At 40.8% G+C, this 26,227-nt stretch overlaps 1 protein-coding gene across 9 annotated transcripts in view; it reads right to left on the bottom strand.

Moving 5' to 3' along the window:
- GRIA1 (glutamate ionotropic receptor AMPA type subunit 1) overlaps positions 1 to 26,227 on the bottom strand; it is a 321,912-nt gene that overhangs the window by 41,588 nt on the left and 254,097 nt on the right. For all 9 annotated transcript variants that reach the window (XR_010587683.2, XM_073994634.1, XM_045394430.3 and 6 more), the window contains exons 12-13: positions 7,892 to 8,090; positions 2,114 to 2,361 (exon numbers count right to left, since the gene is read on the bottom strand). Coding sequence is in view for 8 of the 9 variants with exons in the window: in XM_073994634.1 (XP_073850735.1) it covers positions 2,114 to 2,361; positions 7,892 to 8,090 (447 nt within the window). In the remaining variant the exon portion in view is untranslated. The remainder of the gene's footprint in view (positions 1 to 2,113; positions 2,362 to 7,891; positions 8,091 to 26,227) is intronic.

The following is a 26,227-nucleotide window of genomic DNA, read 5'->3' as shown; positions in this document are numbered from 1 at the left end:
CTTGCCTTAGAATCTTTGCACATGCTGTTTCTTCTGCCTCAGCTACTCTTTTCTTCCCTTCTCCTCCCTTCACTTAGTTGACTCCTATTAATCTGTCAAACTTCAGCTTGAAAAAAACATCCTTGGACCTGTCTTCCCAGCCATGCCCCACTCATCCTGCAGACCAAATTGAACCTTATTAAATCTGGATGTCTTTGATATCTCTTTGTCTTTATGGTTCTGCACTTTCAATTGAATCAGCTGCTGATTTTTATCTATTTATTATGCTTAAGACTGATTTTCAAATCCGAGGATTTACGCTTTCCATAAATTCCAGAAAATTTCTTTAAAACATTGCCTCCACTTCATTCTCTTTTGTCTCTGTCTGGAACTCACAGCAGATTCAATTTTTTTTTCTTTTTCATGTCTCTTAAACTCTTTGTTACATTTTCTTTTCATCTTTCTGTGTGTTATTCCGGGGAATTTTCTTTGATTTCCCCCCACCCCCGAGTGGATAATTCTTTCTTTAACTTTATCTAATTTGCTGTTCAACTCCTCCACTGAGATTTTATATAAATGAATGAATTTTTTATTTCTATAGGTTCTAATTCAGACTTTTTTGAATATATCTGGTCTTTGATGATAGTGTATTTTTCTCTTAAAATGTTTTCGATTACTTTTATGTCTTTAGTTGTACTGTCAATTGTTGCGCATGTAGATTGTCACGTGATTTATACCTTTGCTCTGCTTAGGGTGGTCCCAGAATAATAAGCTTATGCTTTTAGTTCTGGTTTTGATTTGTTTTTTTCTTTTTGGTCCTTGGGATTTCTTAACTTGCATTTAAAAGGCTATTTGTTATATCTTATCCAGCATATCTGGTTGTTTCATAGTGAGAATTTCGTTCTGCTACATTGCAGGAAGTAGATGTCCTCTAGGTCCCCATTCATAGACTGTCCTAGTATCTATCAGAATTGTCATTAAACATTAATCATTTCTTTAATGTCCGTCTCTCCTGCAAGAATGTAGTTGCATGGGGACAGGCACTATGTCTTTTTGTTCAAAATTGTAGCTCCAGCTACTAGCCCAGTCCCCAGAACAATGTGGGGGCTTAGTATTATTAAGATAAATGAATAAAGTGGAGGCAGAGGTGGACCAGGGTATCATATCCAGATGGGTTAGGAATCCCTCTCCATCATTTTTCAAACTTTATTAATCCTTCTTACCCTTCCTGAAATGCAACACTTCCCCCAAATGATTGAATTCTTCTGTAATTGACATAATGTCTCATAGGTGACTTCACAGTGTACTGTTTTCAGTGACCTTCAGCATAAATTATACCACTTGAACTCAAACCACCTCAGACCTAGGAAGGGCTGGAACAATTATTCTCCCTCTACAGATAAGGAAACTGAGGGCTTGGAGATGCTATGTTTTACCTTTTGTAAGACAGTCAGAATTAAATCTAGGTATTCTGACTCCATGTCTACAGGACTCTTTTTCAACTGTTGAAAATGCATATCAGGATTTCTTTACGTGAAAGTAAAGTTGAATGTGCTTCTTTATCAAACTGTCTACATCTTGCTAAATAAATCAGTCTCTAGGTAAGAATAGGTGCTACAATTAATTTGGTGCTATTCATTAGATACTATTTCGATTTCCACAGCCAGAGTCTCAGGACTCGAAAGATTTGATTTTTCATTTGGACAATGTGTTTATGTTTCTTTTGAGACAAACATTATAAACCACCTTCTGTCAAAGAATTCAGGTTGCTGGAGAACTCTGTTCATGGCGTTGTTGGATGCAGGGGTGTCTGGTAAAGGTTGGGGTGTTACAGATCACACGACAAAAGCACAAGGTTCATTGATGTTTCACACACTTGGAGGAGGAAGGTGAGGTGTAGGGGAAGAACACATGGGCAGTGACAGTCACAGCAAGCTGAGGCCCCCAGGTCAATTTCCAACCTCAGGGCTGAAGATCTTGGGTGGCTGGAATCTTTCAGGCCCATAGGTGTTGAAGAAGAGCCCTCTCGACAGCTTGCATTGTGGCATTGGAGCCTTGTAGCAGACACAGAAGCTTCATTCCTGAGATAGGGAGGGGAGAGGGAGTACCAAGGAAGCAAATCTTGGCTACTTACCTCAGGGCAGACCCCTTGGGTGTCGCAATGCCATAGCCTTTGGAATCCAAGTTACCTCCCACCTTCATGGTGTCACAGGGTTTCCGCTGCTCAATGTACTCATTCATGGTGGACTCCAGGAGGTAGGCATATTTGCCTTTGGATTTCCTCACTCGAATCATCCCTTCCTCTGTGGTCCGCACAAAAACTGATGGCTCTGCTGACTTCATGTATGTCCACATCTTCTCAAACACGGCAATTTTAGACCTCTGGCAGGGAAAGAAACAAAGCTGGAATTAAGTGAGCTTGGAATTGGGGTCGGCGCACGCATTAATGAAGAGCTGAGTGTAGCTTGATCACACATTCATGAGCGAGATTAGCTCAGGAAGAAACAAATTATGAGTGATTGCAAAATAAGAGGCTCTAATTAGTACCAGTAGGTTCCAAAGTACAAATATCTTGCAAATTCAGAATGAACAGAATAGCTCAGAATCTTTTAATTACTTCTGAGTAATTATATTCCTCCTAAACAAGGGGAGAATTAAGAAACTGGGGCCCTGCCTGACTTTTAAATACATTAAAGGACGTATCTATTGTTCAATAAGGCCATATTTATACTAACCAGAAGAAATAGAAAGCTGAATATCAGTGGAATCTGATTTCATTATTGGAAGAAAACACTGCAGAATTTCTGGATCATGGGTAGCCAAGTTCTAGTCATCCTATATTGCAAGACCTGTCCTCAGAATGTATTAGGTTGATGCAAAAGTAATTGAGGTTTTTTGCCATTACTTTTAGTGGTAAAAAACCTCAATTACTTTTGCACCAATCAAATATATTGTTGTCTAATAAAGCTGATAACTTGGGACCAAATATTGTCATCTGCTTACATTTTAAAATCTTCCAAATATGGCCCAACTGCCTTCCTTATTTCCCCCTAAACTCACCTTGGGCCTTCTCCCCTTTGGGACTTTGCTTGGACTATTTATTCCACTTGAGATGCTGGTTCTGTCTAATCAAATCCTTGTTTCATAGAACAGAATAAATCCTATATATTTGGAGTCCACCTCAGTCCCAAAGGCAATGGTTTTTAGATTCCAGTAGGCACCATTATCATGTACATTGATCGTTAAAATGCAGATTCCCTAACTCTAAATCTAGAGATTCTGAGTCAGCAAGTCTAAAGTGGAACCTAGATACATCTTTTTCAGGAATTGTCCCCACCAGGTGATTCTGATCTGTGTGGCCTGTATGACCCTCACTTTGAGAAACAGTATTGTGAGGATTGATACTCCTATGGGACACACTGCATGGGGCACTCACTGGATGGCCAGGCTAGACTGCTAGGATTGCAAGTCGTCTCTTCTTGTGTGTAGTCTCAAGCATGTGGAAGCTACTTGAGAGAATGTCTTCCTTCCTGTGGGTCCTTCACAGAGTCTAATTGAGTACCTTGCACATGGTAGGCCCCTAGTCAGGGCCCATGATCCAGGACCACGATCAGACTTCTCATTTAGCATACTATTTCTAAATGGTGACCTTTTCCCAAAGGGTAGATGTATTTTAGGGATACTAAAGTCTGGCTATTACAAATGTTTCCTAAATGGACAAGTGTTAAATACATGTAAGGGACTACTTTTTATAAACAGCTGTTGCTAAAGTCACATATTCTATATAATTCAGTGGTTAATACATAGATTTCATATTTATTTAATATAAAATTATCATTATACATGCAGCGTATCACTTTTTTCTGTATACAAGTATCAGGTTTATTTCCTTGATATTAGTGTACGGCAAGTGTTGTTAAGATACTGATCTACAATTGTCATTTGAGCCAGCTGATCAATAAAGATATTCGGGGCCCAGGAAAATCACAGGTCTCCAGGGAAAAGTCATGGAAATAGTTACTATTAAAACTTCAGTTTTAATAGCCTATAATTAGATAAACTATATTACTCGTTTTACAGTCTGGTTTACAATTTGGAAAGGACACTGGACTGGCTGTGAGGAGCCCTGGATATCAGTCTTAGTTCTACTTCTCACTCATGGTTTTGTTTACAGAGAATCCCTTCTCTTTGGGCCTTAGTGTCCCCATCCATTCCATAGGGGGAGTTTGGGCATTGTAATCTTTAAGTCCCTGGCTAGCTTGAAGTATCCTATTCTTTACCTGAAGATACATCATTCAAGCAACAATGTCAATGTGAGAAAGAAGAAGAAAGAAGGGAGAAAAGAGAGGGAGGATTCCAAGGTTACGGGAGGGATTACCCAGAACTAATCATAAGGTCTGCCAATGTATTTAGTATTCTCTCACAGGAAGCAGGAAAATGTATAAATTCAGCTGTGACCAGATTTGCAGATAATCTTCTAGGCACAAATCAACAAAACACACAGCAGGGCAATTGCAAGATGCAATTTGACCTGACAGGATGGACACAGCAGGGAACTGGGCTGTTGACAGGCAGGGCTGAGGAGCCTTCTGGGCAACAGTATGCAGAAAATTAATATGTCCTCTCAGCCTCACCCCAGTGCCCCAAATGTTAAGGCTGTGCACATAGACACTCAGGATGAACTATCAGGAAAATCTAATCTCCAGGAATGTGAAGGTAGCATGAATGGCAGGGAAGATTGGAAGCGTACTCAGGGCATTTGTTCTTGGATCTCTCCTATCATCTGCAGCTCCCATGGCCCTTCATACATCTTAATTAAACTGTCAGTGGAGGATTAAGCATCTCTGGGCTGGAGCTGCCAAGAAGCTCTGGGCTGCCACGGGGACAAGAAGCCAGCTTTTTCAGAGACTGGAATAGAAGAATTCTTGTCTCAGTATTCCCTCCTTCTGCCTTGTGGGGGTGGTAGGTGACCTTATCTCCCCACCCACCAAACTCTTGGTGGGATAATTATCCAAGGTCAGAGTTACAGAGATAGAAAGGCTTATTATGCATGGGACATATCTTGGCAGCACTCTCCTTTTACAAGTAAGGAAACTGAGGCCCATGATGTGGCAATAAACTGTCCAATGTCATGCAGTTTGTTAGTGGCAGAGCCAGGAGTCCTTGGTCTCCTGATTGCACACATTGTGCCTTTCCACTGCAACCAGCCGCCTCCCTCATTTTAGGTTTTATATCTTATTAGATGAAAGACATTGGGCAAGTAGCATAGCCTTTCTGAGCCTCAGTGTTCCTCTTCTGAAAATGGTAATAATACTGTGCACTTCACAGTGTTGCCATGGAGATTATATGAGAACACAGGTAAAATGCATAACCCAGTGCCTGCCACAAGAAGGCATTCTATAAGTAGTGCAATAACTACTAATAATTATGCTTTTTTTTCAGGTTTTACTTTAGGGTAGGAATGCTTCATACTTGGCTTGCTTGGTACCAGTTTCCCTTCCTCTATACATGAGAGACATCGATATCAATCAAAGAATCCGTTCATATCAAGCCCAGATGTAACCTCAGAAACTCTAGGCAACCACTACTGACCTGTCAAAGTAAGTACATGGGCTACAACCAATTTGCCACCAATGTAGTAGGCCTGGGCACAGGACTTGTAGAATATGCACTGCCCTGGTTCCAGGTTCTTAACTTTGTGCTGTGGACAAGAGGCAGTAATATGTCAATTGACATAGTGATTAACAAAGACGTTTGAAATTTTAAATCCCAGCCGTGCCTCTCACTAGGTAAGCATGACCGTTTTCTTCTCTGGGCCTCAGTTTTCCCAACTATAAAATGGTACAGTTAGACTAGATGTGTCCACAAGCCCAGCTGTCATCCTGAGTGATCTTTTTAAAAATGTTTGTCAGTTTAATGACACCACCACATTAAGACCATGTGGTTCAGTGACAAGAATACTTCGGTTGGAACAAGAAAACTCAGATTTGGTACCCACCCCTGACACCTGCATCAAAAGAATTTCCCAAGTTTTAATTTCTTATCCACAAAGTGGCTGCCACAAGTACCTCTTCTGCCTGAGGTCGCAGGTGAAACATAAATGAAACCATAGATGCAAAAGTACTTTGAGGACTGGTGCATGTTGTCTATACTATAAGGCTGAGAGCATTGTTAAGTGAATTAGATGGTTCCCTAACTGCATCAGCAGGGGTTGGGACATAGGACAGGCTTTATGGACAAGTAGAAACAGGCACCTTCTTCACACTTTTGTTGCAGGCTAAAAATGTCAGGAAAGTGTAATGAGATTGTAAGTGGCTTTTTAATTTACTGGCTGGGTGAGCTTAAGCAAGTAATGCCTCTCTCTAAAACGACAAGCTCTGACTGGGTGACCTCTAAGGCACCTTCTCGCTCTGATACATTGAAAATTGATGATTTTAGCCTTGGGGTTAGGATCAGTGATGGTTAAGGTTTTGTTCCCTTTCCTGACTATCATACAGAATACAAAGCCCATGGTCAAGAACCTGCAGCACCTCCCACAGTGGTTTATTCGGGCCTGGAGTTTGCTCCATGAAGTTGTAGTGAGATAACTAGGTGTGGCTGTACAGGATCCCTTCTCTTTTGCTGAGGCAATATGGCAGCCTGCTCTCTCTGCTCCTTCTGCTACTATTAGCTGTGTGATCTTAGGAGATTACTTTTAATTTTCTGATCTATAAAATGGGGACATATCCTAACTCTAATCTATAAAATAGAGACAATCTCTAACTCATCTTTAATGAGAGGATTAAATGAGATAATTCGTGTAGGGTGTGCTTAGCACAGGACTTGGTTCATATGTAGACGGTAGCAAACGTTTCTTATTATTCTTATTTGATCCATATATGGTAGTTCCATGTACTGTTTCTTCAGCTCCTGGGACAAACATCCCTAAAGTCCAGGGAAACCACAGGTTTTCCTGCTTCTGGGCATCTGTTCAAGTTGTTCCTTTCATCTAGGATGTACTTAGCCTCCTCAGGTCTGGCCTGGTTTTGTGATATCTAGAAATGTTTACACGTCTACCCTGTATGGCTTCAGTCTCTACCGATTCTTCAGAATGACTCCCAGATGTTTGCATTTCCTAAAGTCCTAATGGTATAGGGAACCTCCATTGATTGTTCCTTGTTTTGCCTCTTACTTTAGATTCCCTATCTCTTTTAGTCTTGTTAGGCTCTAATATAGACGTTATTCTCCTCATTATATGCATGAATGGAAACGGTGTCACAGAGGCTAAGTGCACAGAACAAGTAAGGGATGGAGCCAGGTTCCGGGCCTCCATCTGCTGACCTTGAAGGTTGTACTCCTAAGCTCTCTGCTCCTTTGCCTCCGCTCACTGTCTCCTGCCAAAACACATCTCACCACCTCCACTCCCACTTCACATTTTCTCTCTCTCCTGGAACTATTTAATAGATCACTTTTTCCAGTTTTTTTTTCCCATATACTATCCTCTGATTCATCAAGTCAACAAACATTCACTGAGCTCCTTCTACGAGATAGAAGGGGACACAAAGATCATCAGGTCCAGCTGTTGTCCATAAGCTGTTCCTAATTGATTACTAACTAGACTATAAGGTTTCTGTGAGAACAGAGAGGAAATTGTATTTGATGTTTTTTGCAGCCCTCAGAGAATTAGCACAGACTGATACAGGCAAGGGATCTAAATCAATACAGGAGCTTTGAAGCTTCTACAAATGTAGAAATGTAGATTTCTCAGGGGGGTGGTAGAAAGCTTAGAAATGTCCTCAGTTTCCCTGACTTACAGTCAGTTAAGCACTTGCTCTGGCTGCCTGTTATCTCAGGCTATATAATGAGAAGGACATTTTAATGACAGTTGTGGTTCCCTTTTGAGAAAATGCCTTGGGACAAAGGATGTCCCTACCCTGAAGAACTCCTTAGTAGATCCTGCTTCCAGCGTCCCATAGGCAATTTCTGTCTGCTTCGCTAGGTCCTCTGCACTCTCAATGGGAGACACCATCCTCTCCACGGTCAGGAAGGCGGCCAGGTTGGCTGTGTATGAGGAGATGATGATCAAGGTGAAGAACCACCAGACTCCGCCAACGATGCGACCAGACAGGGACCTGTAGGCCAAAGGGAAGAGGCATCAGCAGCATGGACATCAACTGTGGAAGGCTCTGAGGCGAGGGACTGAGCACTAGTCTGGGGCTTGGTGGCAGAGCTGTCAGGCCCTATTGCACCCTTTTCATCTGTCAGCAAGATGAGAATTCAAATGTTAGAGAGACTCCATATTTTGTTCCTTATTACGGACATGGACCTGTGGGGTTGCTGTCCTTCAGGGTGATAAAGCCCACATGCACGTATTCACTTACTTTTACACATATATAACAGCAAGACACATGATGACAAAGACACAGATATGCCAACACTTGCCCACAAAAATCACACATATGCATAAGCAATTGCATACACACCAAATGGTTTGTGCATATACATATGAATGCAAATGCATTTATACACATGATGCAAACATTTGATTGACTCAGACATGTTTTCAGACTGCCTTATTATTGCTCTCCTGGCTGGCAAAGGCCACCAAAATAGTGGACTAGAAGGAAAGGAAGGAAGAATACATTGGAAATAGAATCAGAACAATCATACTCCAGCCATTATGGGGAATGTCACCATGGGGTGCAGACACAATTCTTTCCCCCACTCACCCAAGGAAGATAATTTGGCTGAAATAAAAAGATAAAAAAAGGCAAATATGACAATCAATTATGAGGTGAGAAATGTATCTTTGAACTTCTCAGAGTGCTATTCTCCTCTCTTATCCCCCAAACAATGAAGAGAAACATCACCAGCCAAGAGTTCCACTATTCTCTCTCTGATCTGATAGGATACTTCCAAGTCCAGGGCTTCCCAAGATATTATAAGTTGATTTGCATGTGACTTGTGGTGATTTTATGTGGTAAGCAGTTAGGGCATCAAATCATAATGAATCCTATAGTGATAAAGTTATTTGCATTTCATTTCTGTTTCCATCTTGTTCAATTTATCGAGGAAGTGTTATTCTGGAGCTCCTGTACCTTTAAGCCCTTTCTGACAAGTGCTCTCACAGCCTCAAGCTCAGAGTCTTCAATAGGTGACAGTGTTTGATTGAAACCCTATATTTAACAATCAGAGAAATCACCAATGCAACCCATGAGTTTTACAAAGAAAGCCAAGAGTCGACTGTGCCTCAGGAGAGCAGTACGCAGGCCTGTTGGCTTGCTCTGTTGTTCCACACTGCTTATCTGTGTTGACTTTATATATGTTATTCCCACGTCCCTTGACACTTCACTCTACCTTGATTTCTTGGAGATCCCTTTTCACCTTAGGCAGACAGTGTTCACTCCAAGAAATCCAACAAACATATGTCATTGCTTGCTATGTGGAAAAGAATGCTCCTAGGTGTTTCACACGGAGGGGAAAATAAGAGGCAGGAAAACTTGTTGAAATGAATGAGACCAGGAGAGTGGAGCAAAGCTGTGTCGCATGAGGAACAGTTGCAGGAACAGGGAACATTTAACCAGACGAAGAGACTTGAAGAGACATGTTCACTGAAGAGTTGGCATGAGGCTTGTACTATGTGACCTGATTTAGGAGAACTTCATAGAAGTTTCAGGACAACAACTACTACTTAAATATGAGGAAGGTATTTTTGATGGATAGGGTGTACAACATTGAGATGGCTATTCTGAGACTGAGAGCATTTCTCCATTTCTGAAGGTGTTCAAGTAGCGAACCATTTACAGAGATATACTTGGTGGTGACTCTTGGTTCCCCAGCACCGCAAGTGCTGGGGATGCAACTCTAAGGAGGAAAGAGAAGGGGTCAAGGTTCACACAGGGATAGGGACCAGTTGCTTCCTCTTACGCTTTTCCATTTATAAGATTGTGTGATTTAAAATCATAGGTAGGTAGCCCAGGATATACGAGTTCCATTAAGCAGTCAAGCAAGATAGATACAAAGAGGCAAAATCACTTCCCCAATGCCCCAGAACCAGTGCACAACAGGTCTGAAAAATCACACCGATCTTCACATAGAACTATCCCAGTGCTCTTTTCATCTTAGTAGGTGGCAGACACAAGTGTTGAGGTCGTTTGAAGCTGCAGCAGCTTTCCTAAATCTGGATGAACACAATGGCCTCTAAATTGTACTTTTATTTTTTAAATTTTATTTTGTTTTCAACTGACACACAAAAATTGTACATTTTTATGGGGTGCAGGATGATGTTTTGCTATATGTATACATTATATAATGATCAATTCAGAGTAATTAGCATGTAGATCACCTCAAACATTTATCATTTCTTTGTGGTGAGTACATTCAAAATATTATCTTTGAGCTATTTTGAAATATACATTATTGTTAAATGTAGTCACCCTACTGTGCAATAGAACACAAGAACTTATTCCTTCTATCTAACTGTGCCTTTGCACCTGTTCACAAATCTCCTCCCGGCCGGGCGTGGTGGCTCAAGCCTGTAATCCCAGCACTTTGGGAGGCCGAGACGGGCGGATCACGAGGTCAGGAGATCGAGACCATCCTGGCTAACACGGTGAAACCCCGTCTCTACTAAAAAAAAAAAAAAAAAATACAAAAAACTAGCTGGGCGAGGTGGCGGGCGCCTGTAGTCTCAGCTACTCGGGAGGCTGAGGCAGGAGAATGGCGTGAACCCGGGAGGCGGAGCTTGCAGTGAGCTGAGATCCGGCCCCTGCACTCCAGCCTGGGCGACAGAGCAAGACTCCGTCTCAAACAAAACAAAACAAACAAAAAAAATCTCCTCCCATCACCCCTCCCTCTCACTTCCCCAGTCTCTGGAACCACTGTTTTACTCTGTACTGCTATGAGATCTTTTTTTTTTTACATTCCACATATAAGTGAGATCATGTGGCACTTGTCTTTATGTGTTTGGCTTATTTCACTTAACATAATGTATTCTAGCTCCATTAATGTTGTTGCAAATGACAGGATTTCATTCTTTTTTATGGCTGAATACTATTTCGTTGAGTACATGCCACTTTCTAAAAAATTGATTCATCTGTCGATGGGCACATACGTTGATTCCATATTTCGGTTACTGTGAATAGTGCTGCAATAAACAAGAGAGTGCCAGATATCTCTTTGACGTACTCATTTAATTTCCTTTGTATATTTACTCAGTGGTGAGATTGTTGGATCATATGGTAGTTTTATTTTTAAATTTTTGAAGAACTTCCATAATGCTGTCCATAATGGCTGCACTATTTATGTTCCCACTAACAGCATATAATTCCTCACACCCTTGCTAGCATTTGTTATTTTTTGTCTTCTTCATAGTAGCCTTTCTAACAAGGGTGAGGTGATATCTCACTATGGTTTTGATTTGTGTTTCCCTGATGGTTAGTGATGTGGAACACTTTTTCATATACCTGTTGGTCATCTGTATACTTATTTTTTGAGAAAAGTCTATGTAGGTTTTTTGTCCATTTTTAATTGACTTATTTGCATTTTTGTTGGGTCCTTATATATTTTTAATATTAACCTCTTGTGAGACACATAGTTTGCAAATATTTTTACCCTATTCTGTAGCTTGTTTCTTCACCCTGTTGATTGCTTCTTTTACTATGCTATGCTATGCTTTTTAGTTAGATGCAATCCATTTGTCTATTTTTGCTTTTGTTGTCTGGGATTTTGAGGTTCTATTTAAAAAGATCTTTGCCCAGACCACTACCATGAAACGTTTTACCTATGTTTTTATCTAGCACTTTCATAGTTTTGAATCTTATATTTGTGTCTTTAATTCATTTTGAGGTGATTTTGGTATATGGTGAGAGATAGAGATCTAGTTTAATTCTGCATGTAGATATCCAATTTTCCCAGCACCATTTATTGAAGAGATTATCCTTTTCCCAGAGCATATTTTTGACACCTTTGTTGAAAATCAGTTGGCTGTAAATGTGTAGATTAATTTCTGGGTTGTCTATTTTGGTCTATTAGTCTGTGTGTTGTGTCTGTTTTAATGCCAGTACCATGCTGTTTTGGTTACTATAGCTTTGTAGTCTATTTTGAAGTCAGGTAGTGTGATGCTTCTAGCTTTGTTCTTTTTGTTCAAGATTGCTTTGGCTCTTCAGGGTCTTTTGTTGTTTCATACAAATTTTAGGATTATTTTTCTATTTCTGTGAAGAATGTTATTGATATTATGATAGAGATTGCATGAATCTGTAGATTCTTTGGGTAGTATGGATATTTTAACAATATTAATTCTTTCAATTATGAATAATGGATATCTTTCCATTTGCTTGTGTCCTCTTAAATTTCTTTCATCAATGTTTTATAGTTTTTACCATAGAGATATTTTATCTCCTAGGTTAAATTTACTCTTAGATGTGTTTTATGCAGCAATTGTAAATGGAATTGCTTTCTTGATTTCTTTTTCATGTAGTTTTCTGTTAGACTATAAAAATGCTATTAATTTTGTAGTTTGATTTTATGCCCTGCAACTTTGTTGAATTTCTATTAGCTTTTTGGCAGAGTTTCTAGGTTTTTCTATATAGAATATCATGTCATCTGCAAACAGGGAAAATTTAACTTCTTTTTTTTTCAATTTGAATGCTCTTCACTTCTTTCTCTTGCCTGATTTCTCAGGCTAGGACTTCCAGTACAATGTTGAATAGAAGTGGGGACAGTGGGCATCCTCATCTAGTTCCATATCTTAGGAGAAAAGCTTTCAACTTTTCCCTATTCAATATGATGTTAGCTGTGAGTTTGTCATATATGGCCTTTATTGTGTTGAGGTATTTTCTTTCTATACTTAATTTGTTGAGGGTTTTTATCATAAATGGGTGCTGAATTTTATTAAATGCTTTTTCTGTATATATTGAAATGATCATATAATTTGCATTCTTGATTCTATTAATGGGATGTATCATGTTTATTGATTTGAATATAATGAACCATTCTTGCATCCCTGGGCTGAATCCTACTTGATCATGGTGCATGATCTTTTTAATGTGCTGTTGAATTTGGTTTGCTACTATTTTGTGGAGGATTATTGCATCTATGTTTATCAGGGATATTAGCCTGTAGTTTTCTTCTTTGTTGTGTCTGGTTTTGGGATTAGGGTAATTCTGGCTTCAAAGAATGAGTTTGGAACAATTTCCTCCCTTTCAATTTTTTTGGAATAGTTTGAGAAGAATTAAATTAGTTCTTCTTTAAATATTTGGTAGAATTTTGCAGTGAAGCCATCAGTCCTTGGTTTTTAATGATGGGAGACTTTTTATTACTGATTCAATCTCATTGCTTGTCATTGGTCTTTTCAGATTTTCTATATCTTCATAATTTAATTTTGATAGGTTGCACGTGTCTAAGAACTTATTTTTTTCTAGGTTTTACAATTTGTTGTGTATAGTTATCATAATAGTCTCTTATGATCCTTTATATTTCTGTGGTATCAATTTTAATGTCTCCTTTTCCATTTATAATTTTATTTATTTGAGTCATTTCTTTTTTCTTAGTCTTGCTAAAGGTTTGTCAGTTTTGTCTTTCCAAAAAGCAACTCTTTTTGAGCTTTTGTGTTGTTTTTAGCCTCTATTTTATTCATTTATGTTCTGGTCTTTATGATTTATTTCCTTCTGTAAATTTGAGATTTAGTTTGTTCTGCTTTTTTAGTCTTTGAAGTTCAGTGCTAGGTTGTTAATATTTTTCTATTTTTTTGACATAGGTGTTTATTTCAATAAACTTTCCTCTTGCTGTATCTCATAGGTTTTCATATGTCATGTTTTCATTTTCATTTGTCTCACGAAATTTAAAAAGTTTTAAAACATTTTCTCATTGATTGATTGGTTGTTCAGGAGCATGTTGTTTAATTTCTGTAATTCTGTATGGTTTCCAAAGTTCCTCTTGTTATTGATTGCTAGTTTTATTGCACTGTGGTTATAAAAGATACTTAATATAACATTGATTTTTAAAAATTTGTTAATACTTGTTTTGTATTGTGATATATGTATGTGATATACTTGTTTTGTATGTGATATATGCTGTAGACTGATCTATGTTCTGTTGCAAAGAATGTATATCCTACAACTCTTGAATGGAAAGTTCTGTACATGTATGTTAGGTCCATTTGGTCTAGAGTGCATCTAGAAACATCTAGTCTGGTGTTTCTTTGATTATCTTCTGTCTGAATGATCTGTCTATTGTCGAAAGTGTTGAAGTTTCTCCTATTATTTTATTGCAGAGTATAGTTCTGTTTACATCTATTAATATTTGCTTTACATATTTAAGTGCTCTGATGCTAGTTGAATATATATTTATAATTATTACATTCTCTTGCTGTGTTTGATTCCTTTACCATTATATAATCGCTTTCTTTGTCTTTTTTGTTACAATTTTTTTCCTGAAAATGTATTTTTTTCTGATATAAATGTGACTACTCCTGCCCCATTTTTTTGTTTTAATTTATGTGGAATATCTTGTTCCCTCCTTTTTCTTTCAGACTATGTATTCTCTTAGTCTGACAGTGAAGTGACTGTCTTGTGAGTGGCATATAATTGGGTCTTATTTATTTTTATTCATTCAGCCATTCTATGTCTTTTAATCGGATGATTTAAGCAATTACGTTTCAGGTAATTCAGGCAGGGCTTACTACTGCCATTTTGTTACATGTTTTCTAGTTTTCAAAAAACAGATTCTTTATTCTGTGTTTTCTTACTGTTTTTCTTTGTGATTAAGAGATTTTCTCTAGAGTATGCTTTTATTTTCTGTTTAACTATTAGAAATCTTTGCTTTGTGGCTACCATGAGGCTTACAATAAACATTCAATAGCTCTATCTCTTAACATATTATTGTAGTTATTGTTATTTTTCATAGTTTTGTCTTTTAGTTTTTGTACTAATAATGTAAGTGGTTTACACACCATGATTATAATATCAGAATATTTTGAATGTCTGTATATTTGCTTTTACCAGTGAGTTTTATAACTTTATATGTTTTATTGTTACACAGTGTCTTTTACTTCCCATTTGAAAAACTCTCTTTAACATTTCTAGTAAGACTGTCTGATAGTGATGAATTTCTGGGTCTTTCATTTGTCCAGGAAAGTCTTTATGTCTCCTTCAATTCTGACAAATAGCTTTTCTGGGTACAGGCTTATTGGTTAGCAAGTTTTCATCTTTTCATTCAGTACTCCTAATGTGTCACCAAGAGTACTTCCTCCTGGTCTGCAAAGTTTTTGCTGAGAAGTCTGTTGCCAGGTGTGTTGGAATTCTCTTCCATGTTATTTGCTTCTTTTCTCTTGCTGCTTTTAGAATTCTCTTTGTCCTTGACCTCTGAAAGTTTGATTATAACATGTCTGAGATAGTCTTATTTGGGTTGAATCCTATTGGTGACTTTTGACCTTCCTCTACCTGGATAATTATATTTTTCTTTAGGTTTGGATAGGTCTCTGTTATTTCTTTACATAAGCCATCTACCCTTTTGTGTTTTTCTTCTCCCTGTTGAACTTCAATGACCAAAATATTTGCTCTTTTGATGCTATTCCATAGATTCTGTAAGCTTTCTTTGTTCTTTTTCATTCTTTTTTTTCTCCTTTGGCTGTGTTTTCAAGGAGCCTGTTTTCAAGCTCATTGATTCCTTCATCTGCTTGATTAACTTGTGCTGTTTATGCTTTCTATTGCATTAAAAATTTTTTTCATTCATTTGTATTATTCAGTTCCAGAATTTTTTTTATTATTTCAGTCTCTCTGTTAAATTGTTGAATTGTTTCTCTGTGTTTTCTTAAAATTCACTGAGCTTCCTTAACATAGCTATTTTGTCTCTTTTTTTAATTTTTTAAAATTTTTTAATTATTATATTTTAAGTTCTAAATCACACAGCTATTTTGAATTACTTGTCCAACAGATCACATATTTTCATCTCTTTAGGGTCCCTCATTGGTGTCATGTTTTGTCCATTAGATGAGGTCATACTTCCAAGATTGTTCTTAATGCTTGTGGATGTATGTCAATCTCGTACAATGAAGAGTTAGATATTTATTCTAATCTTTGCAGTCTGGCCTTGTTTGTGCTCATCCTTCAGTTGGCCTGTCCAGAAATCTATGCAATCTAATCTGTTGTCAGACTCTGTGACTGCTGCAGCCATTTCAACACTAGAGGGTACCCTAATCTAGGGTTCTCTGTAAGTCTTGTGAGGACTTAGAGGTTGGGATGGTACTCCAGCTTAGTCGGACCTAGAGAAGAGTCAAAGGGGCTACCAGAGCTGTGTGGGAAAGATGGGTAGGAACCTGAGTTCAGAAGCCTGTCTCATTGGTCCATATGGCTTTGTGTTTTCTGACAGATCCCTGAATAAGTGGTACAATTTCCTGACTATAGTAAGAGGAGCTGTGGAACAGAGGTTGGCAAGCCTGCCCACAGTGTTCCAGACATGTGTGCTCACAGCAGTTTCCTGCATGGGCAGGGCAGTTCTCTTACTGCAGTTTAAGTGGAACTAAAGCCAAGACTGGGCCCCCGCAGGATCCACAGTGGCATAGATGCTGGTGAGCTCACCCTAGTAGCCCAGATGTGTGTACTTCCCAACCAATTTCCTGCATGGGTCGGGGAGTTTCCCAACTGTAGCAAGAGGGGTGAAAGCTGAGACTGGGCCCCCTCTGGATCTGCTGTGGGGTGGAGCCTTGTTGGCTATCACAGAGGTTCCTATGGACAGGCAATTTCCGGTCTGTGAGGTATGAGTGAGCTTTCCTTGTGCAAGCTGTAATAAGCTGGGCCTACAGCTGTAGGGGGCTGGAGTCAAACTGCCAGATAACTTTCAGATCCACTGGCAAGACTAGTGTCGGCAGGCAATCAAAACTTTCTACAGAGGCACAAAGGTGCATGATTTCTCCTGGACCGATTGGCAGATGGTGTTGGTTGCAGGCTCAAAGCCAAATAGGGCTGAAGCCAAGCCCTTTCATGAACAAAGTTGTTTACAGGTTTGAACCTAAGAGCATGATTAAGTTTGCTACCTGGGTGCTATTCTACACTCTTAAAACAGCCTTCTTAGGTATTGGGCTCTACCAGGGTTTTATAACCTCCTACCTGAAACTCAACGCTTCTGCAGAGAGACTTTTTTTCCTGTGGATGGTTGCAGAATTCTTATTGTTGTTAGGGGGATATGAGCAGGTTATCTCCTATTCTGCCATCTTGTTTTAGGTATTATTTTTTAGAGACAGTGTCTCACTATGTTGCCCAGGCTGGAGTGCAGTTGCTATGTACAGGCACGATCCCATAACTGATCAGCATTGGAGTTTTGACCTGCTCCAACTCTAGTCTGGGCCAGTTCACCCCTCCTTAGGCAACCTTGTGGTCCCCTGCTCCTGGGACGTCACTATATTGATTCCAAACTTAGTGTGGACACCTGATCGGCATAACACACTACAGCCCAGAACTCGTGTGCTCAAGCAATCCTCCTGCCTCAGCCTTCGAAGTAGCTAGGAGTACAGGCGTGTGCCACTGTGCCTGGCTCTGCCATCTTGTTGATGTCACTTGAGACTGAACTGGACTTCTTGCCTCCATCCCGCCCTCTATGCCCCCACTGCCCACCTGTACAAGGCTACCTGTACAAGGTAGCCAGAGTGATCTTTTGAAACATATTAATTGCACCATGTTGCTTTTCTGCTTAAAACCCACCAAAGCTTTTCTTTTAACACTTGGAATAAATTCAAACTCTTTGATGAGCCTTGAGGCCTTGTGTGGTCTGGCCCCTGGTTCACTCTCCAATGTCCTCCAGCAACATACTTGCTGTACTCTGGTCATACAGCTGTTTGTCTGGCCCCTCATATTCAAAAGGCTCCCATCCTTATCACATGCTGCTCTTTCCCCTGATCAATGCATCAGCCCCTATTCATCCTTCAGACCTCATCCTAACCATTACATTTTTAGTATTCAAGTGTAACACTCAGAGCCTTGTGTAGCTCTCATAGCAGCAGAACTATGGCATCTGTTTGCCTCTTCTATTGTCTTTGTTCCCCTAGACCATAAGCTCCATGAAAGCAAAGGAATCTTTTAATTCTTTGGTATAGCATTGTATCTCCAGTGCTCAGCATGGAGCAGACACTCATTAGTAAATGAATGCATAAATAATGTCTGTCTTATAACCTGGCATCTCTATGCATATTGGATTTTGGACCCTGGGAAGAATTGTCAAGGTCAGGAGAATCCAAAACTGTGTATGGTCCAAGGTGTCTGGAGTCATGGCATCAAACCAAGTGTTCAGGATGGCTGCCTCCTTTTCTAACATCCCTAAACTGAAGAACCCAGCAAAGCCATCCCAAGTTCAGGATCATCTAGTGAAGCCCAAAGCCTTCCCACAGAAGTTCCACACATCTAAGACTCCTTCTTTCCTGTTCTCTTTTAATTGATATTTTTATGTTTTTTTTTTCAGTCTACTGTGAACCATAGTCCTCACATCCCCGCCTACTTAATGACAATACCAAAGAAAGAGTTTGCTGCTTAATAGCCAGCAACTGTCATTTCTGGAATAACTGGAGAGCTGGGGGAAAAAGTTCAAAGTCTGACTTAATCCCAATGCTTCATTTGCATGTAATTCGCAAGAGAGGAACTTGAGGGCAAGGCAATCCTCCCTACCTTCAATTTGGAACTCGCTCAGGTGAAGCTGGGCCTCTATCCAGGAAAGCTACATTTTCCCAGCTCCATACTAAAGGCAGGGAGCTAGAATTATTAGAGGCCAGGGCTGGGAATGAGAGCCTTTGCTCTTTCACTGACCATCTCCATAACTTGGTGAGTCACCCGCCTAGCTGGACCTCTGTCTTCCTGCTCTGTATAATAGGTTAGACTTACCCTACTTCACTGTGAGAAACCAAAACTTTTAAAACCAGAAAGACTCTTAGTCCATTGCTTTCCTTTGACGGATACAAGCTGTTGGAATTAAAATGGTACAGGGGAAAGCACTTGCAAAAGTGCTGTTGAAACACAAAACATTACTTTTTTTGATGATGATTATTCTCCCAGGGAGCCACAGGGCAAAGCAGCACTTTTCTTGGCAGGGAATAAACAGCTGTGATCTGAAGCCCTTGGAGGTCTGTCTGCCTAGTCACCTGAATTTTATTAGCCTTGCAACTTGGCCTGGCTCTTCCCAACCCCCGCTAGGTATTTGAGGAATCCCCCCTGCCTTTTTTTTTTTTTTTTTTTTTTTTTCCTGCAGAATTGGCTACAACTTATGTGGCTTGTTGAACCTATTATCTTACTTCAACTTCATTTACAGCCCTGTAAAATGGATGGGAGAAGTAGGAATATTTTGATCTTGCAGATAAGAGAACTGTAATTCAAAGACCTAAGATGACTGGCCCAGAGTCACACAGTAAGGCAATGACAGAGCTGGGACTAGAAACTGAGATTTCATATTTCTTATCCAGCACTTTAGCTATTGCAGGACACTATCTCCCTCACTTAATTCTGATTCATTTATGGGTGGGCATGGACTTCCTTAACTCATGACTCCTCTGTGATGTTGAATCTCAGCAACACTGACTTCTTCAAAGCCCAGTGGAACTTTTGGTCAGCAGTCTGACCACCAATATCTGATAGAATTGGAAACCTGCTTGTATTTGTATTCTACTGTTGCATAACACAATGACACAAACACAGCAGCTTATAGCAACATTCATTTATTATCTCACAGTTCTGTAGATTAGAGGTCTAAGGGTGGCCAGATTCTCTGCTCAGGGTCTCTCTAGTCTGAAGCCAAGGTGTTGGCTGGAACTGTGGTTCTTATCTCTTCCAAGCTCACTGGTTGTTGGCAGAATTCATCTCCTTGTGGTTATAGGATTGAGGTCACTGTTTCCTTGCTGGCTGTCATCTTCTAGAAGTTGCTGCATTTCTCATCACTTGACTTCCTTCATCTTTAAGTCCACAATAGTGTGTCAAATCCTTCTCATTTTTTGAATCTCTCTGACATTCACTAGCTGGAGATGACTTCTTGCTTATTGAGAGCTCACCTGATTGGGCCAGACCCACCTAGATAATCTCTGTGTCTTAAAGTGAACTGACTGAGATTTTAATTGCCTCTATAAAATTTCTTCATAGCATTACCCAGATTAGCGTTTGGTTGAAGAACCAGGAGATAGGAATCTCTAGGACTGTGAGTACCATACTATTTATTCATTTACTTTGCAAGCATTTCTTATATGGCAGATGCTGTTGGTCATTGGGGAGATAAAAGTGAATATGCCATGATCTCTCCCTTCCTTAGGCTCAGTCTGATAGAGAAGATAGGAAGGCAGTGGAGCCTACTCATTAAAAAACATAAAATTTAATGTCAGAAACCATAGATTTTCTGCAAAGTACTCAGCACAGTATGGTTAGCTCACAGTATAGTTAGCACTCTGTTAAGCCATCATCACCATCTTATGTAAATGTCATAGACAATAATTATTCTACTATCTTAGTTATATGACAAGTAAGAAAGTAGCATGGAAGGAACACAGAAGGGCTTGCTAATTACTCTGCTAGCAGAGGTCAGGAAAATTTACCAGAAGAGGAGATATTGTGTTAGATTTTGAAGTAGGAGTGGGAGATCACCAAGCAGAACAGGTACACGGCTGGGAGAATGCCAGTAGATATAAAATAGTAGATGTAAAATAGAAGAGGTGAGTAAGATCTCACCTCCTCTGTAAACTTCCCCAACCTTTGCCAGCATGGTTCTGAGCCACCCCTTCTGTATTCCCATTAAACCACTATCATTCTTCCATTACAATATAATCATTCAGCTGTATTGATTTAAGATGTTACTACGATTGTTGTTTATGGTATTTATTGATTAACAATGATGATGATGGGTGAAAAGCACTGCAGAGCCCACAGAAATTGGAAGGGGCAGGCTGACTGCCGAGATCCAAGTGACAGCATTAGGTGATCCACAGGAGCAGGGGCTGTGGGAGAGGAAACATGCTCAATGGACAGTTCACGCCTTCTGGGTAAATGAATTCTGACGTGGTCTGGGAGTCAGGTGCTGGAAGCAGGCTGTCTCTTTTTGCAAAGGATCTTTTTCCCTTTTGTTAACAAAGTAGTATATATATCATTTAGGGCATAACTTGATGCTAATGGGAGATAGTAAGGATCTGATGGGACCATTCTCTGGGTTCTGATAGTTAGGCATTTCTTGTTCTGGTTATTGATTAGGATTCATTGCAGGCCTTTAAATGTGTGCTTCTAATCTCACAGTTTAGATTTACAGCTCTTAAACAGAGGCCAGCAAACTTTTTCTGTCAAAATCCAGGTAGTAAATATTTCAGGCTTGCGCGCCTTGTGGTCTCTGTTGCACTACTCATCTTTGCTGTTGCACAGTGAAAAGTAGCCATAGACAATATGTAAGCGCAAGTGCATGGCTGTGTTCCAATAACACCTGAATGCCAAAACAGGCAGCAGGTTGGATTTGGCCTGGGGGCCATAGTTTGCAGACTCCTGCTCTCAATCCCTACTGTGAATATCAGACACCTTTGATCTAAGCTAATATGCAACAGTAGTTGACATATTTTTAAAACTATCTGTCCAGTTATTAATTCTTCTGCACAAACACCCAGATAACCTATTGCCATGATTTGTTTGACAATTATTATTGTGCGATCCTTACAGAGAAAGCAGAGGGTACTGTCATTCTCTGTCAAGAGAATAGGCTCAGGGTTCAGACGAAGCTGGAGGGCATCCTGCCTTGTTTCTTATTGGTTGTATGACTTTGGGCAAATCACTACATCTCTTTGTGCTTACTTCTCCTTTTTTTTTTTTAGAGTCTCACTCTTGTTGTCCAGGCTGGAGTACAGTGGTGTGATCTTGGCTCACTGCAACATCTGCCTCCTAGGCTCAAGCGATTCTCCTGCTTCAGCCTCCTGAGTAGCTGGGATTACAAATGTGTGCCACCACGCCCAGCTAATTTTTTTGTACTTTTAGTAGAGACGGGGTTTCACCATGTTGGCCAGGATGGTCTCGATCTCCTGACCTCATGATCTGGCCACCTCAGCCTCCTAAAGTGCTGGGATTACAGGCTTGGGCCACCATGCCCGGCCTGTGCTTAGTTCTTTACAAAATGGAGTAATGGTTGTACTCATCTTACAGGTATTCTTTTTTTTTTTTTTTTTTTTGAGACGGAGTCTCGCTCTGCCGCCCAGGCTGGAGTGCAGTGGCCGGATCTCAGCTCACTGCACGCTCCGCCTCCCGGGTTCACGCCATTCTCCTGCCTCAGCCTCCCGAGTAGTTGGGACTACAGGCGCCCGCCACCGCGCCCGGCTAGTTTTTTGTATTTTTTAGTAGAGACGGGGTTTCACCGTGTTAGCCAGGATGGTCTCGATCTCCTGACCTCGTGATCCGCCCGTCTCGGCCTCCCAAAGTGCTGGGATTACAGGCTTGAGCCACCGCGCCCGGCACAGGTATTCTTAAGAATTTAAAATAAAAATACTATTGAAGCAGGTAGCAAAGTTGGCTGGCAGAGAATAAGTCCTTCAGGATGGAGGAATGCACACAGTGTGAGGAGCAGCAACCTGGGTAGAGGGGCAGGGGGAGCAGACACTAAGGCGGGGGGCCTTCAGGAAAGCAGACTCTTGGGGCCAGTGTAGGGAGTGGAAAGTTATTAAGCAGCAATCAACTCTTGATCCCAGCAACCTCCCCTCTGGGACATCTCTGACAAGGAGTTGGATATGGACATTCTTCTTTATTTCAAAAACACGTCCTGTCATCCCCAAGAGGAAGGGGACAGAAGGGACACCTCCTGTGTGCCTTCATTCAACTGAGCTCAAGAGGTCACTGAGTGCAACCTATTTCCCTTTGTCCTCTGCTTCAAACGGCTATTTATAAAAAGGAATGAAAACGGGCATAAAGGCACAGGCTCAGATGGCCTGTCTCTAAATTACTGGGAGAAAAAAGTCCATCTTGACTAATTACTGAGCTGAGCTGTGTTCAGAGAGAGGCTCACTTGATACTGGGCATCGAGGTTCCTAGACCAGGGTAATTAGCGCTGGCCAAATGCAACAATTCCACTGATGAGGCCACTTCATCCAAGATGCTGCGTCTGGGTGGCAAATCATCCCATTTGTCACCAGCTGCAAATCACTCAGCTCTTCCCTGGCAGAGCTGGAGTGATTCATTTTAATTGCCCCAGCTGCCGGTCACTGTGTTCCAGCACTCCAGATGGGGGAGGGCCCTGTACTCTGGGGGTGAGTCTCAGGGTTGGGAGGCTGGGGGTTGGACAACAAGCTCTAAGGAAAGCCCAGTTCTCTGTAAGCTGGTATACTATTCTAGCATTTGCAGGCTGTATTTCAAAGAGAATCATCTTTTGTTCCTATTTTTTTCCAGTTAGGTAGGCTATGGGAGCGTAGTGTGGGCAGTTTGCAAAAAAATGGATGTAGATTCATTCATTCATTCATTCATTCTTTGGTTCACTCTCTGATATAGTTTGGATGTTTGTCCCTCCAAATCTCATGTTGAAATTTGATCCCCAGTCTTGGAGGTGGGGCGTGGTGGCAGGTGTTTGGGTCACGGGGGTGGATCCCTCATGAAGGGTTTGGTGCCCTCCTCATGGTAGTGAGTGATTTCTTGCTCTATTAGTTCCCACAAGATCTGACTGTTAAAAAGAGCCTGGCATCTTCCTCTCTCTTTCTCCCTCTGTCTCCATATGATCTGCACATGCCAGCTCCCCCTTGCCTTCCTCTACGAGTGGGAGCAGCCTGAGGCCCTCATCAGAAGCAGATGCTGGCACCATGCTTCTTGTACAGCCTACAGAAACGTGAGCTAAATAAACTTCTTTTCTGCATAAATTACCCAGCCTGGGGTAAGCCTTTATAGCAACACAAATGGAATAGGACTCTCTCTAAGCCTCAGTTTTCATACCTGAAAAAGGGAGATAATGAATCCCATCTCATGACTTGTGAATTTAGTAAGTCACATCTCACACTTAGCACAGACATGGCAGAGCTCAAGATGTTACTCATAATGATGATGATGACAATGATTTCTTCTGAAAACACTTCTCTTAGCTTCTAGGCCCCACACGCTCCTCGGTCTCCTCCTGCCTCACAGTTTGGCCCATCTTAGTCTCCTTTGCTGGTTTCTTCTTTCTGTTTAATCTTGAGCTATTGCTGTGCCCAAAGCTCAAGCCTCAGCCCTCTTCCTATCCCTGTCTCCAGTCTTGCTCTCATGATCTCCTCCACACTCATGGCCTTTATACTTAGAGGCTGAAAACTCCCCAATTTAGATCTCTATCCCCTCTCCTGTTTTCTAAATGTATATATTTAACTGCATACTTGGTACCTTAGACCTGAAGTATCCAACACAAAATTCTCAATGAACCCTCACAAAATATGTGCAAATAAATACAAGACTCATACTTCTCCATTTTCCTCATCTCAGGAAATGGCACCACTGTCCACCCTGCTATTTGAGCCTAACACCAGGGAGTCATTTCTGACTTGTCTCTTTCCCTCACCCACACACATCCAGCCCATCCAGTCCAATCATCCCCTCATCTTCATAGGCAGCATTCCAGATAGTAGATCCTAGCACAACATTTCCTTGCCTCTTCTCTTGTCCTTATACAATCCACATTCACACAAGAGCCAGAGAGATCTTTTTAAACTCTAAGTAGGACCATGTTGTTCCCACCCCACTTAAAATCTGTCCCACTTAGAAGATAAAATCCAAGTATCCTACCAAGGCACTCCCTGAGCCAGCCCGCCTCTTGTCTCCTCTTGTACTGTCTTTTCTTCCACGCTATGTTCTAGCCACTTTGATCTTCTTGTTCCTAGAAAACACCGAAGTCTTTCCTACGTCGAGACCTTTGCAATTTTTGTTTATCCCCTTACCTGGAACTCACTTCCCAGAAATTGTTCCAAACCTGCCTCCTACTGCCCTTTAGGTTTCAGCTCAAATGTCACCTCTTCATATGCACCACTCTAAGTATCATTACCTCCATCACCCATCTTGTTTCTTATTTTTTTCATTTCTTTCATAGCACTTATCAAAGTATATGTGATCTTTATATAACTATATATTTACCAATTGACTTGTTTATTCATTTATTATCTATCTCCCTCCACTAATGTGTAACTTCAGCGAGGGCAGGGGTCTTATCACTGTCATTCACTGCTATACCCTCAGCACTAGCATAGTGCCTGGCACATAATAGGTGCTCAGTGAACATATACTGAATAAACAAATGATTACACAAATGTTTACTGAGGACTGACTACACACCAAGCATGAAGGGAAATACCTAAGAGAAAATCAGTTTAATGGAAGAGATGTAACCCACACAGAAACAACTATGATAGCTGTGCTGCAGTGAACAGCATGGACGGTCATTGATTAAGTGCTAAGGACATGCAGAGGTGGGAAAGGCTACACCCCACTGGGAAAACTTTGGAAAGGTTTCATGGAAAGAGATGTCATGTAACTGGGCTCTGCAGGGCAGGCTGGCTTTGAACTTTCTGAAATAGAAAGAAAGGCATTTCTTGGAGCAGGAACAGCCTGTACTATGGTGTGGAAGTGCGGACAAGAATGTGAACAAGCAACAATTTCACTTTGCCCAAAACATATTCACCATCATAGCCACTGTTCTCTGAGAACCAACTCTGAGCTGGATACTGTAGAAGACACTTGACATTTATCTAATTCCCATCTCTTTCTTCGAGCCAGGTAGGTATAGCCCCTGAAAGAGTCTGGATGTTCGTCTTCTCCAAATCTCATGTTGAAATGTGATCGTCAATGTTGCAGGTGGGGCCTGGTGGGAAGTGTTTGTCATGGGGGCAAATCCCTCATGAGTGACTTGGAATCCTCCCTATGGTAATGAGCGAATTCTTGCTCCGTCAGTTCATGCAACCGTTGGTTGTTTAAACAAGCTTGGCACTTCCTCCTCTCTCTTGCCCCCTTTCTTGCCATGTGGCACACCTGCTCCCCTTTGCCTTCTGCCATGAGTAAAAGCTTCCTGAGGCCTCACCAGAAGAGCTGTGCAGATGCTGGTGCCATGTTGGTATAGCACGCAGAACTGTGAGCCAAATAAACCTCTTTTCTTTAGGAATTACCTAGCCTCAGTTGTTCCTTTATAGTGATACAAAACAAACTAACACATCCCCTTTTGATAAAAGAGGGAACAGATTCAGACTGAATAAATAATTTAGTTAAGGTCACAGAACAAGTGAGGGAATTGAAATGTGAGCCCAGATCCATCTGATCCCACTCACGTGATTTCCATTGTGCTG

This window comes from Macaca fascicularis, chromosome 6 (genome assembly GCF_037993035.2).
Source record: "Macaca fascicularis isolate 582-1 chromosome 6, T2T-MFA8v1.1".
Lineage (NCBI taxonomy): Eukaryota > Metazoa > Chordata > Mammalia > Primates > Cercopithecidae > Macaca > Macaca fascicularis.
Note: the sequence above shows the minus strand (reverse complement) of the source record. Positions and strands in the feature narration are given on the sequence as shown.